General features: G+C 46.9%; 1 protein-coding gene across 1 annotated transcript in view; it reads right to left on the bottom strand.

Annotated features, from left to right (window-relative positions):
• The window catches only part of LOC130704922 (uncharacterized), a 169,887-nt gene that overhangs the window by 96,685 nt on the left and 58,096 nt on the right, over nucleotides 1-15,106 (bottom strand). Inside the window, exons 14-20 of the mRNA XM_057529687.1 lie at nucleotides 14,879-15,023; nucleotides 12,715-12,873; nucleotides 11,780-11,904; nucleotides 9,045-9,239; nucleotides 2,390-2,545; nucleotides 1,615-1,799; nucleotides 506-688 (exon numbers count right to left, since the gene is read on the bottom strand). Of these exons, the coding sequence (XP_057385670.1) occupies nucleotides 506-688; nucleotides 1,615-1,799; nucleotides 2,390-2,545; nucleotides 9,045-9,239; nucleotides 11,780-11,904; nucleotides 12,715-12,873; nucleotides 14,879-15,023 (1,148 nt within the window). The remainder of the gene's footprint in view (nucleotides 1-505; nucleotides 689-1,614; nucleotides 1,800-2,389; nucleotides 2,546-9,044; nucleotides 9,240-11,779; nucleotides 11,905-12,714; nucleotides 12,874-14,878; nucleotides 15,024-15,106) is intronic.

The raw sequence follows: 15,106 nt of genomic DNA, 5'->3' as shown, positions 1-15,106 counted from the left end.
CAGCAGTGCCTCCCGCAAGGGTGGGACACAGGGAAGGAGGCAGGTGGAGGTGGGGACAGCCTGGCTTCTCCTGTTTGCTTGGAAATCACTGTTCTCCAAGTGTCACCTCTCCAGGGGGCTGGGGACAAGCAGGCCCCAGGGGGGACCCCCGTAAACTGCTGAGGAGTGTGGGAATCCCCACCTCTAGGCTGCCCTCAGGCCCTGTCACAGACGCACCCACCCCACCTTGACACACGTGCACACACACGCACGCCCACGTATACCCCACTCACTGACACGCGCACGCACTCTCACAAACACGCCCACAGACGCACATTCACATACACAGACTCACAGGCACAGCCTTAGGCGCACACGCTCACAGATACATGTGGTCAGACACAGGTGCACACGCCCGGGTGACCATGCACACACTCTCACAGACACAGGCACCCACACCTGTGCCCAGCCTGGCTCGCACACAGGTGCACTCACGGGCTCCCCCCCCCCAGGTGCGGGGACCCACCTGAAGCGGAGCAGCTCCACAGCCTCCTCGGGTGTGTTCAGATGCACCTTGAGGTCCTGGCCCTTCTTCGTCCGGATCCCTCCATCCAGGCTGGCGGTGCCACGGACGCCGGTCACCCACCTCAGCCCAGCCTGCCCCAGGGTGCCCACGGTGCCCATCTGCGCCGAGATCCGGAGCAGGGCGCTGAGGAAGAGGCACACAACTGCATCCTGCAGCCCCAGGCAACGGCAAAGCCAGCACCAACCCACCCGGCTGCTCTCCGTGGTCCTGAGCCAGAGCAGCCCCTCCGGCACGGACACCACTGACCATGCCCTCCGTGTGTGCCAAGCACTCTACATGTCGCCATCGAATCCTCACCACCACTAGTCTCATGTCACAGATGGGGAAACCGAGGCTCAGAGAGGTGACAGCAGCTGTGTGGGTCCCACAGCTGGGACACGGAACAGCCAGTTCCGGAGCCCCAGCTGACTGAGCCCAAACCCAGGGTCTCCATGCCAAAGAGCAGCCAGCACAGGACACCCACATACCCCACGTCAGACCCAGAAACCAAGCACAGGTCGGCTTAGTGGCTGGGACAGTCGCCCAGCAGGCCTGGGAAGGTGAGCACTGTCAAATTCTGCTCAAAATCCTTCGTGCCATGTGGCCCTGGGGCAGCTGTGCACTCGTCCTGAGTCTCAGTTTCCTCAACCCTTAGTGGGAAGAAGAAAAGTGTCCACCTCGTGAGTGGCCATGTGGGTTCAGTGGGCTCAGAGCTCATGTGCCTTAAATGCTTTTCCCTCTCTCCCATCTCCCCTCCCCTCAGAGGCAGAGGGGGCAGAGGGAAGAGTGGAGTTGTGGCACGAGACGAATCCCAGCTGCCTCACACTGTTGTGCCACCTCGGGCATGGGACCTCACCTTGCCAAGCCTCAGTCTTCTCACCTGTAAAGTGGGTGTAGCCGCCCAGGTTCTCCTCAAAGTCTCTTGGCACAAAAAACACCCCATCAACAGTAGCTGATATAACAGGTGGTCAGCAGAGCGGGGCTCCCCTCCAGCCCACGCTGATGCCCCAGCTCTCTGCAGGGGGAGGCCCCCACCCACCCCCCTCCCCCAGCTCTGAGGAGCCAGCTACCTGGGCTTGACATAACCATTCACAGAGAAATCCGAGCGCTGCTGGAAGTTGACTGTCCCTCCGACCTGGATGCTGATGGCAGCCGAGGCGTTTAGGGTCAGCCGGGCTAGGAGTCCAGACATGGTGGGAAAAGTGAGCTCCTCCATGGCCAGGTTCAGCCTTCGGTTCAGCTGCACTTCCTGCCCCTGCAGTCAGAGAACCGTAACAGTGCATGTGATGGCCTCACTTACCCCTCACACAGCCCTCAGAGGGGACCTTATCATTGTCTCCAGTTTCCAGATGAGAAAACAGAGCCCACAAACAGATAAAATAACCCGGCTGAGGCCATGTAGCTAGAAACAGGAAGAGCTGGGGTTTGAACCAAGATAATTTACCAAGGGACATGGTCAGAGGTCAAGCATCCAGGGTCAGCCAGGTAAGGAGGGGTGTGGGCCCTGCCTGTGGTACAGAGCACTTAATATGTGCCGGGCACACTCTAAATGTGTTGTTGCATTTTTACTGCATTAAGTCACTTGATTCAACAGCTCTATGAAGTAGATATTATTATACTATTACTATTCTATCATTCCCATTTCACAGATAAAGAAACTGAAGCCGTGGCAAGTTCAGCAACATGCCCAAGGTGGTAAGTGGTGCAGCCAGTTTTTGAACTTGGGCAGTCTGGCTCCAAATTCCATGCTCTTAAGTCTGAAAGTACTTTAGTATTTCCCCAAAGTATCAAAGGAAACATCTTCGGACCAGAGGGCAGGGAGGGGCCGAGCCCAGCCTGAGGTACCTTCAGGAGCTTGACAGCAAGCTCGGCCAGGTTCAGGGACTGGCGTGTCACATGACTCCCCATCGCCCCGCAGTTCACAAAGCTCAGCTCGTGCCCAAACACCTTTATGCTCAGCTTACACTGCAGCGCCCGCCGCTCCCGATGCCTCTGGGCCACCTGTGACCAGGAACAGGTCTGGGTTAGCCGGGCAAGGTACCTGGACTTTGGGAGGGGGAAGGGGCATCTGGAGAGAAAAGTCAAGGGCTTGTGCGGTATAGAACAGGGCTTGCAAAACTCATGGTCCAGAGGCAGAACCTGCAGATGTGTTTTCTGCACAGTCTACCCAATGCCCAATGCAGAGTGTGTCTGTGTGTGTGTGTGTGTGTGTGTGTGTGTGTGACAGAGAGAGAGAGACAGAGACAGAGACAGACAGAGAGAGAGAGAGAGAGAGAGTGTTTTAGCAAACTTTATTTTGGAATAATTTTCGACATACAGAAAAGTTACTTCCCCAAAGAAGACATACAGATGGCCAAAAAGCACATGAAAAGATGCTCAACATCACTAATTATTAGAGAAATGCAAATCAAAACTACAATGAGGTATCACCTCACGTCTGTCAGAATGGCCATCATCAAAAAAATCTACAAACAATAAATGCTGGAGAGGGTGTGGAGAAAAGGGAACCCTCCTGCACTGTTGGTGGGAATGTAAATTGATACAGCCACTATGGAGAACAGTATAGAGGTTCCTTAAAAAACTAAAAATAGAACTACCATATGATCCAGCAATCCCACTCCTGGGCATATATCCAGAGAAAACCATAATTCGAAAAGATACATGCCCCCCAATGTTCATTGCAGCACTGTTTACAATAGCCAAGACATGGAAGCAACCTAAATGTCCATTGACAGATGAATGGCTAAAGAAGATGTGGTACATATATACAGTGGAATATTACTCAGCCATAAAAAGAACAAAATAATGCCATTTGCAGCAGCATGGATGGACCTAGAGATTGTCATACTGAGTGAAGTAAGTCAGACAGAGAAAGACAAATATCATATGATTCGCTTATAGGTGGAATCTAAAAAAATAGTACAAATGAACTTATTTATAAAACAGAAATGAGTTACAGATGTAGAAAACAATCTTATAGCTACCAGGGGGGAAAGGGAAGGCAGGGATAAATTGGGAGATTGTGACTGACATATACACACTACTATATCTAAAATAGATATAACTAATAAGGACCTACTGTGCAGCACAGGGAACTCTACCCACTATTCTGTAATGACCTATAAGGGAAAAAAAAATCTAATAAAGAGTGGATATAGTTATAGGTATAACTGAGTCCCTTTGCTGTATACCTGAAACTAACACAACATTGTAAATCAACTCTACTCCAATAAGAAAATATTTTTTGAAGTTGCAAAGATAGTACCGAGAGCTCCCATGGACCCGTCACCCTGTTTCCTCCATTGTTAACATCTTACATGACCAGGAAACATGGTGAAAACTAAGAAATCAACACCGGCATGTTATTAACTAAACTCTGGACTTTATCGGATTTCACCAGTTTTTCCATTCCATCCTTTTTCTATTCCAGGATCCAATCCAGGTGTCACATGGCATTTAGTGTTGTGTCATATCTCTTCAGTCTGTCCTGGTCTGTGACAGTTTCTTGGTCTTTATCTTTCATGCAGTGTGTATTTTTAAATTTATTTCTAATATTTAAAAATTGGGAGATTTCTATAAAATCCACATAGCCAGCGTCTCAAAAAAGAGAAATATTGGCCTGTCTCCCCCTCCCTCCCAGCCCACACTCACAACAAGGGGCAACAAGTGTTCAGAGCTGAGCAGTGGCTTCCACTCTGAGCTGAGGCCTGTGCTACATGCCTGACTGCCATACTCCCCACCATTCCCTGCTGTCTCTCCAACACTCAGGCCAAGGACTGTTGCCATTCATCACTGTGCTTGTGCAAAATACATCTTGGGATGTGAGTCTATCACAGGGAGAAAACAACAGACCAAAGGGATTGTGGATTCTAAGAAAAAACATTTATATCCAGCCCACCGCCCTTATTCAAGTTACTTGCTGGCCCCAGATCTAGTCCAAGAGGCTTTTGATGGTAGGGACCATGTCCTGATCATCTTTGTGTTCCTGGGCCCTGGGGTCACAGTTGGTGGTTAGTAAACATGTTAACGTTTGAACAAATGCCCCAGCCACCACCTTGATTACCCTCAGATGTATGTGGAAATGACATTTATAAGAGCAAAAAGATGTAACAATCTCAATGTCTATTGTTGGGGCAATGGTTATGTAAAGTGAGATCCCCACCCACAGAATGGGTGTTAAAATGTATGCGTACAATGAGTTTTCAGTAAGAAAATACTCAAGTAACAATATGAAGTGGGAGACCAGGGAAAGCACACACAGACCTTAGCAATTCCACTGCTAGGTACACACTGGACAGAAATGTGCACATATATTCACCAAAGAGACATGCACAAAATGTTCACTGTACTACCTGTAATAAGCCAGAAACTGGAAACTACCCAAAAGCCCACCAAAAGTAAATGGATAAAGAAACTGTGTTATATTCACACCATGGAATGCTACACAGCAAGGAGAATGAACAAGCTGTAAGTACACACAGCAACATAGATGGATCTCACGAACACACTTTAAGCAAAAGAAGTCAGACACAACAAAGAGGATGTGAGCAGCATTATTCACAATCGTCACAAGATGGAAACAAACCAAAAGTCCATCGGCAGATGAAGGGACACAAAAAATGTGGTCCATCCATACAATGCAATGTTATCCAGCCTTAAGAACGAATGAAGCACAAAAACAGACATATAGATCAATGGAACAGAATAGAGAGCCCAGAAATAAACCCACACACCTACAGTCAATTAATCTATGACAAAGTAGGTAAGAACATACAATGGAGAAATGACAGTCTCTTCAGCAAGTGGTGATGGGAAAGCTGGACAGCCGCATGTAAATCAATGAAGTTAGAACACACCCTCTCACCATACACAAAAATAAACTCAAAATGCCTTAAAGACTTAAACATAAGACATGACACCATAAAACTCCTAGAAGGGAATATAGGCAAACCTTCTCTAACATAAATCGTAACAATGTTTTCTTAGGTCAGTCTCCCAAGGCAAAAGAAATAAAAGCAAAAATAAACAAATGGGACCTAACCAAACTTATAAGCTTTTGCATAGCAAAAGAAACTATAAACAAAACAAAAAGCCTACGAAAATACTTGCAAATGATACAACCGACAAGGGATTAATTTCCAAAATATATAAACAGCTCATATAGCTCAATATCAGAAAAACAACCCGATCAAAAAATGGGCAGAAGACCTAAGTAGACATTTCCCCAAAGAAGACATACAGATGGCCAAGACACACATGAAAAGATGCTCAATATTGCTAATTATTAGAGAAATGTAAATCAAAACTACAATGAAGTACCACCTCACACGAGTCAGAATGGCCATCATTAAAAAGTTTACAGATAACAAATGATGGAGAGGGTGTGGAGAAAAGGGAACCCTCCTACACTGTAGGTGGGAGTGTAAACTGGTACAGTCCCAATGGAGAACAGTATGAAGCGTCCTTAAAAAACTAAAAATAGAACTACCATATGATCCAGCAATCCCACTCCTGGGCATATATCCAGAGAAAACTCTAATTCAAAAATATACATGCACCTCACTGTTTATAGCAGCATTATTCACAATAGCTAAGACATGGAAGCAACATAAGTGTCCATTGAGAGATGAATGGATAAAGAAGATGTGGTATATATACACAATGGAATACTACTCAGCCATAAAAAAGAATGAAATAATGGCACTTGCAGCAACGTGGAGGGACCTAGAGATTATCATACTAAGTGAAGTCAGAGAGAGAAAGACAAATATTGTATGCTATCACTTATATGTGGAATCTAAAAAAAATGATATAAATGAACTTATTTACAAAACAGAAACAGACTCACAGATATAGAAAACAAACTTATGGTTACCAAAGGGGAAAGGGATTGGGGAGGGATAAATTAGGAGTTTTGGATTAACATATACATACTACTATATATAAAATAGATAAATAACAAGGACCTACTGTATAGCACAGGGAACTATATTCAATATCTTTTAATAACCTATAATGGAAAAGAATCTGAAAAAGTATATATATGTGTGTGTGTATATATTCAGTTATGTATGTATATATACATATGTGTGTATATATCTATACGTGTATGTATGTATACATATATGTATGTGTGTATACATAAATGTATGTATATATATAACTGAATCACTTTGCTGTACACTGGAAACTATCACAACATTATAATCAACTATACTTCAATAAAAAAACTATTTGTGCAATAGAAAAAAGAAAGGAATGAAGTACTGATACATGCTACAATACAAATGAACCTTAAAAACATGCTCAGTGAAAGAAGCCAGACACAAAAGGCTGCATATTGTATGATTCTGTTTATATGAAATGTCCAGAATAGATAAATCCATAGAGACAGAAAGCACATTAGTGGTTGCCAGGGGCTGGGAGATGAGGGAATGGGGCGTGACCACTAAATGAGTGTAGGGTCTCCTTGGGGTGATGAAAATGTTTGGAACTAGAGAGAAGTGGTGGTTGCACAACATTGTGAATATACTTCGTGTCACTGAATTGTATACTTTAAAATAGTTAATTTTACGTTATGTGAACTTCACCTCATTTTTTTAAAGAGTACATGGTGAATGATTCCATTTATATTAAGTTCACAAAAGAAGCTGGATGTGACCTCTGCTGCCAACCAGATTGAAGTAACAAGGACTGGATTTACCTTCCCACGTGGAGCAACCCAAAACTCAGATGAAACAGATTAAACAAAAGTTCCCAAGACACTAGACATCAGGTAGTGTGAGACAAGGAACCCAAGAGATGGGAAAAAGCAAGGTGAGCCCCAGCTTACTGCCTGGAGAGAGCTCAGGCTGAGGTGCAGGGAGGGGAACAGAGCGGGACATGACAGACTCTCAGGGTTGAGGATCTGGGAGTCCAGGGAGACCAAGGTAGCTGGACTTTGCAGGGCAGAGTACAAGAGAGGAAAGAGCCACACAGAGAAAAGAACTCTGGAAATCTCCAGAGGGTCCCAAGGATCTCTGTAACAGTGCATTAGGCAAAGATTTCTTAGATGTAACACCCAAAACTTTATGCATAAAAGAAATGGATAAACTTGACTTCACTGAAATCAAGAATATCTGCTCTTCAAAAGACACTGTTAAGAGAATGAAAAGACCATGCCACACACTGGGAGAAAATATTTGCAAGTCACATATCTGATACAGGCCTTGTGTTCAGAAAAGAGCAGGAATTTTCAAAACTCAGGCATAAGAAGCCAACCGAATTTTTAAAAAAGGACAAAATATTTGAACGTACACTTCACCAAAGAGGTATGGATGACAAATAAGCACCTAAAAGATGCCCAACATCAGTAGCATTAGGAAAATGTACTTTAAAGCCACAAGATACTACTGCAAACTATTAGAATAGCAAAAATTAAAAAGTCTAATCCTACCAAGTGTTGGCGAGGATGTACAAGAATTAAAACTCTCATACACTGCTGGTGGGAATGCAAAATGGTACAACCACTTTGCAAAACAGTTCAGCTAGCTCTTAAACAATTAAACATACAACTACCATATGATCTAAGCCATCCCGTCCTTAGATATTTACCCAAGAGACATGAAAACATATATTTATATGAAGACTTGTACACGAATGTTCATAGCAGCCCTACTTGTAACAGCCCAAAACTGGACATAACACAAATATCCACCAACAGGTGAATACATAAACAGACTGTGGTTCATCCATACCATGAACCACTACACGGCCATAGGAAGAAATAAACTATTAGTATACTCTACAATATGGGTGAATCTCAAAATAGTTACGCTGAATAAAGGAAGTCAGGTCAAAAAGGAGTACATGCTTTAAAAACAAAAGTATACGCTGCATGATTCCATTTATGTAACATTCCAGAAAATGCAAACATCTATTTTGACAGAAAAAGCCTATCACAACAGGGGGCAGGAGGAAGGGATTAAGAATCATGAAGAAAACTTTGGGGGTGATGGATATGTTGATTTAGTTGGTGATGGTTTCATGGTATATACATATGTCAAAACTTATCAAATTGTACACTTAAAACACATACCATTTATTGTAGTTCGATTATACCTCAACGAAGCTGATTTTAAAGTAGAGGTAATTGATGCTTTTAGGGGTCAGAACAGTGGTTACCCTTGGTTATGGGTGGGTAAACCAGAAGAGGGGTGCCGCAGGGGGTGTCTGGGGAGCTGATGAGGGTCTGGGCACTGGTTGTAAAGATGTGTTCCACTGGGGGAAACACACGAGGTGGGCATTTCTCTATGTATGTGATACTTTAATAAATCGTTTTTCAAAAGAAGCCAGGCTAACAGCTCACTACTGAGATCTGGACCAGAAGTTTGCTTCTGTAAGGGGGTGGGAGGGCAGGGTCAGAGTTCATAGACACCTGGGTCCCCCAGTCCCAAAGTCCAAGCTGACACCTGACAGCATAGAGGAGTGGGCGTGAGGTGGGCTTGGGCGTTTCCCTTACCTTCCGCTGCAGGTCTCTCATCTTTCTGGACCTTTCCCCTGGACAGGCAGGGTGGGCTGGCTGCGGTGTAGGTCCTGGTCCTGGTTCTGGGGGCTTTTCCGCTTGGGCCTGTCTCTCCTCTTCCTGCCCCCAGAATGACTTCGGGCCAAATAGCCTGCGGGCCATTTCCTCGGCATTTTCCAGCCGGAGCCCCAGCTAGGAAGGAAAGCCAGGGGCTCAGGGAGGAGTAACCCAGTCACAAGGCTGACCAAGAGCTATGGGGTTGGGAGCTTGAACAGGGGACCCTGGGCTCCCCAGGGTCCATCCAGGCCCAAGTGCCAAGAGGTACAATCTTAGGAAGTCATCAAGCTCCAGATCTACTCGGCAAGTGCCACAAAGCAAGAATTCCTACTGATTCTTTAAGCCCTGGTTCAAATGTCACCACCTCTGGGAAGCCTTCCCTAAATGCCCATATCACTCCCTTCACACATTCCCCCTCCCCTCCCCCAGCCAAATTTATCACTCCTTCCTCTGAGTGTCAAGCACACTACTCCAAGGTCACACTCAGACTCATTTGTGTGTCTCCCTTGCAAGATCCTGAGTTCCATGAGGGCAGGGACCTGTGTCTCATTCACTAAGCACACTCAATCCCTGGTGGTATGGTTAATTCTGTGTCTACTTGACCGGGCCACGGGGTGCCCAGATATTTGGTCCAACATTATTACAGGTGTTACTGTGAGAGCATTTTTGGATGGGTTTAACATTTTAGATCAGTAGACTGAGTCAAGCAGATTGCCCTCCATAATGTAGGTGGGCCTCATCCAATCAGTTGAAGGCCTGAATAAAATAAAAGGCTGCCCTTCCTCCAAATAAGAGGGAATTCCTCCTGCCTGACTACCTTCAGACTGGCACACTGGCTTTTTCCTGCCTTCAGATGGGAACTACACCATCAGCTCTCCTGGGTCTCCAGCTTGCTGACTGCAGGTCTGGGACTTGTCAGCCTCCATAATCCTATTGAAATAGTTCTATGTCTCTGGAGAACCCTGACTAACAGATGAGCTGGTGGATTCTCAAAATTTGATGGATGAATGAATAAGTCCCTCCTTCCTTCCATCTGCCCATCCATCCACGCATCTGTTCAGTCACTCTTGCATCCTTTCTTTCCATCCTCCCATCCAGTGTCTCTGAGAGCATTTGCAGAGAAATCACCAGAGGGTCAGCCTTAAGCCCAGCGGGCAAAGTTTGGATGATAGGTTCCCTGTTCTCCATAAATTAGAAAGGGTTGGGATACAGCACAGAGCACCCTCCCTCAGACAAGCTCCAGGGACCTGGGGGGAAGAGATGGAAGGGCCCCGAGGCAATCCATTACTTTAAAGTTTGCTGGACGATAAAGAAAAATCGGCACTTGCCAGACGCACACACAAAAAATAAATACAAATAAAGTTTGCTGGACATACGGCCTCAGAAATCTTTCCTCTTCCGCTGCTGCCCTCCACGATCCACGTTCCACACAACAGCCAGAACGTTCACGTTATCACTCGCCAGCTCAAAACCCTTCCTCGACACAGCCCTGCTCCCTCACTGTGCTTCCCATCTTACCATTCTCCTGCACTTACTGTTCTCTACTCTATTTCTGTTCCTTGAACACACTAAGCCCTTTCTCTTCTCAGGAACTTTGCACTTACTGGGCCCCCTCCCTGGAAGGCTCTTACCTCAGCTTTTCACATGGCTGCTTTTGTTCATCCTTCAGATCTCAGCTGAAACTTCACCTCCCTAAACACCCTACTTAAAGTTGCCATCGTTTTATCAATGTGTCTACTCATTTCTTATCTGTCTACCTCTCTGGGCTGTGAGCGGCAAGCGGGCAGAGATCGTGTCTCTCTTGTTCATCATCATATTCTCAGAGCCAAGCACAGGGCCTGGTACATGTCAGGTAGAAGATGGATATTATCCAATGATGACAGGTGGATAGATGGATGCAAGGATGGATAGATAAGTGGGAGAATAGATGAAGAGATGGGTGGGTGAGGAGACTGATAGATAGGTGCATGGGTGGGTGGAAGGGTAGATGAATAAATAGGTGAATGAGAGGGTAGATGGAGAGATGGGTAGACAAGTACATAAATGAATAGATGGATGAGGATAGAAGGATGGATAGGTGGATGGATGGACAGAGCAGAGGTATAGACGTATGGAAGAGCATGTGGATGGATGGGTAAGTGGGTAGGTGAATAGGTGGATGGATGGGTGGGTGACTGAGAGAATAAATAGATGACTGAGTGAAAGTGTAGATGGAGAGATGGGTGGGGGGTACATAAATGGATAGATGGATGAGAGGGATTAATGAGATGGATAGATGAATATATGGATGGATGACAGATGGGGTGTGAATGGATGGGTGGGTGGGTGGGTGGAAGGATGGATAAGTGAGTGGATGGATGGATAACTGGAAGAATAGATGGGTAGGTGAGAAGGTAGATGGAGAGACGATGCAAAGTACATAGATGGATGAGATGGATGAGAAGGAGGGAGGGAAGGAGGGATGGGGTGGGTGGTAGTTGAATGGATTTATGTATGAGTCAGTAGGTGGGTGAATAGATGGGTGGATAGGCAGATAAATGGGTGGGTAGACGTCAAGAGCTGGAAGTATAAGATGTGAGAGTAGATCTATAGATAAAAGAGGTGATGGATGGAAAGATAGATGAATGGCCCCAAGCCCAGGAGAGTCCCTGAGGAGAAGCAAGGCCCCCTCTTACCTCTAGGAGGTTGAAGGCATGACCAAGGGCATGGACAGTCAGGTTGGCTGTGGCAGAACGGGGAAGGAAGGAGGCCGGAGAGAAGAGAAGTGTCCCCTCCAGGTTGGCTCCCAGGCTGCCCGATGCTAGAAGGGACAGAGGATCAGTATACACCACACCGCTAACCGGGTGGGAGCTGCCACCAAGGGACCATCGCCGGAGACAGGGCCAGACACACAGTGCATCCTCTTGGCCAGGATAGGAAGCTCAGACCTAAGCCCTACCAAGGGCAGAGGGAAGGTCAGAACAGAAGGGTCACAAGTGTACCCACACCTGCTGATAGGCAGACAGGGGACAGCCAGAGCACCCCACCCCCGGACTTGCTGAGTAGTTGAGGGGGTTTGGGTACCTAAGCTAGAACAGGGTCCCTTTTTGATTCTGATTAATTACAAGGAGGCAGCTGTCTCTCTTCGACGCTAATCTCCTTTTCTCACCAGGAAAAAGCAGTTCTCAACTTCACAGCCCTCAGCAGGAAAGAATCCATGAGAATTGAACAACAGTCTTTCACGGATATTGCATTTCTTTTTAGGCTAACCCTATTTTTACAGAGTTAAACCGATCTTCCACTAATGGTAGGGATAAAAGGTTTCCTTTTAGAATAAGTGTAAGTTTAAAAGAACCGGTTTAGAGAAAAGATGGAAGTACTATTCAGTTGAATGCTATGAAGTGGCTCATACTTAACTATTTTTTAACTCTTCCAACAAAAATGGCAGGTGCTATTTTGGATATAGCAAAAAGATAAAAATAAAAAATAAAAAATCAAGCAAGTGGCATGTGAACATTTGACATTTCGGAAATGGTATCTTTGATCCACGTGTCCTCAGGAGTTAGAACTCCCAGGTCGCCAAGCCTTTGTGGTCCCAGAGCAGGACAATACCTGCCCAGGATGCCCATACCTGAGCGGAAGGTGACGTCAGAGTAGGACGAGTGTTTCCAGGTCTCTGGATGGAACTCTTGGCTGACAATGTCCTCAGGGATGGCCTCCCGGAGGGCCCGTTTCAGGGGGTCGCCCGTCTCCAGCAGCTGCAGGAGGTGACTCCACACAAAGGAGCCCACTGGAGTCCCAGCGCAGCCAGCGGGGAGGGGAGGGGGGAATGGTGAGGGAGGACCCGGAGCTGGCAGAACCCAGAGAAAAGACCCCCCCGACCCCCCTTCCTGGGTCCTGCTATTTCCACCCACCAGGGGCTTCTCAGGAGCCTAGCTACTGAGAGCCACGTCCTCTTTGAAGAAACAGCGGCAAAGAGCAGTGCCCAGTTCAGACAGCTCACACATTTATGAGCTGTGTGACCTTGGGCTGGTTACTCCACCTCTCTGAGCCTTAGTTTCCTCATCTGTAAAATGAACTATAATGACCTATCTCTCAGGGCTGTTTGCGCAGATCAGTCAAGGGCAGAGCCTGGACCTAAAGGACTGAGTATCTTTCAGGGCTGGGAAAGGGGTGACATGCAATCCATGATGGGGACCCTCTGAGGCTCTCTAGAGTGGTAAAAATGAAATGAGAGCACCAATGAGAAAGTCCAACAGAGGATATTATTCTAACTGGGAACCCCAATCCTCTTGCTTGTCCCAGAGGATGTCTCAGAATGCCCAGTAGGGAGCTTCTGGAACAATCCACACGGAACAGAGCTGAGTCTGCCTTTTGTTTCCATCAGGCAACATGCAAGCCTGATACCCCAGGGCCTCCATCGAGGCTGTCCTTTGGCTGATCCCCTCTGAGGGGCTTGGCCCAGTGGCCTATTGATGCAGAGCAGGCCCCTCCCCCACCCCCATTCCACCCCTGAACCTGCCAACAGCGGTCTGCAACTCCTAGTAGCACCATTTCTTTTCCTTTTGGCAAGGGGGTGGGGTTTGCTGTTTCTTTAGAAGGTAGTTTAGCAGTGTCACTTCAGACTTTTAAATGTGTGCCCCTTTATGTTGGCTACTTCTCCTCTGGCTAGATTAGCACAAGGGCCCAGGAGTGGATATAGAGAGAGATTCATTTTGGTGGTTGTTTCTCATGGCAGAAGACCTGAAACAATCTAAGTGCCCATCGGTGGGGCTGCTAAAGTAGATTACGGTTAAGCTCCTAGTGGAACACCGAACAGCTGTAGCTAAGAGTCCAAGTGTGCCGATGTGGAAAGAGCTCCCAGACGCACTGAGGAGCAAAATGGCATGTATAACATGATACTGAGTTGCTACTGCTGTTAAGGAGATACACGCCCATGTTCATACATGCACTACACGTTCTGATGGGACCCACAAGAGAACTGGTCACAGTCAGTACCTTCAGGAAACAGGACGTAGGGATCAGGAGACATGGAAGGCAGACTTTAACTTTCCATTTATGTTTTGCCGTCTGCTTTGAAATTTTGGCTACGTAGTAGTAATAACAATGGTGGTAATAACATTAAAAGTAACAGCTATGCACACAGCTCTTACAATGTTCTAAATGTCTTCCTGTACTAACTCATTTTATGCTTCCTCTGTGAGGGAGGTATTGTTATTATCCCCATTTCACAGATGGAGATGGAGGCTCATAAAAGTTTACTCACTTGTCCAAAGACACACAGGTAGGAAGTGGCCGACCTGGGATTTGAACCCAGGCTGGCAGGCCCCAGGCTCTCAAGTCACTGTAAATTATGTCAACTCGCTGTGCATTATGTAAAAACTTTTTGAAAATTAGTCGAACCTATTTTTTGAAGTTCCACCTGTTTAAAGGGAACTCTCTGACCCCACAAGGGATCTGAGATTCGCAGACACTGTCCCTCCTCTGCCTCGAGTCTCTCCTCCAGGTACTGTGCCATGACCTGACCAGAGCTAGAAGGGAACTCAGCGACTTCCACCCCATTTTACAGATGAGGAAACTGAGGACCAGAGAGAACCAACTTCTCCAAGCTTGTTCAATTGCCACGTGGGTGAGGGGAGCATGCAAGGCCACTTGTCCAGTGTGCTAAGAGAAGGGGAATGGGAAGGGGACAGCACACCTGACGGATGGAGCGTGAGCGTGCGCCTGAACCCCTGCGCCCACCAGGTGGCACCAGGCCAGCCCCAGCCCCCCAACCCCGAGCTGCAGCTGCTCACCCTGGGTGGACGGCTCTCCTGCCTGGGTGCGCCGCACCTGGGCAAACACCTCCTCGCTCGGGCACCTCATCAGCGCCAGGTAGGCATTGATGCGGATCTCAGCGTCCTCCTCGGGGCTTTGGTACAGGCTGGAGAGCACGGATCGCTGCCTCGGGCAGGGGGAAAGTCATCACTCAGGGACCACCCACCTCCACCCAGGAGCACGATGTCCCCTCATCTGCACTGGCT

The sequence above is a fragment of the Balaenoptera acutorostrata genome, chromosome 15 (genome assembly GCF_949987535.1).
Source record: "Balaenoptera acutorostrata chromosome 15, mBalAcu1.1, whole genome shotgun sequence".
NCBI lineage: Eukaryota > Metazoa > Chordata > Mammalia > Artiodactyla > Balaenopteridae > Balaenoptera > Balaenoptera acutorostrata.
The sequence above is the reverse complement of the archived record's forward strand: the minus strand, read 5'-3'. Positions and strand labels throughout refer to the sequence as shown.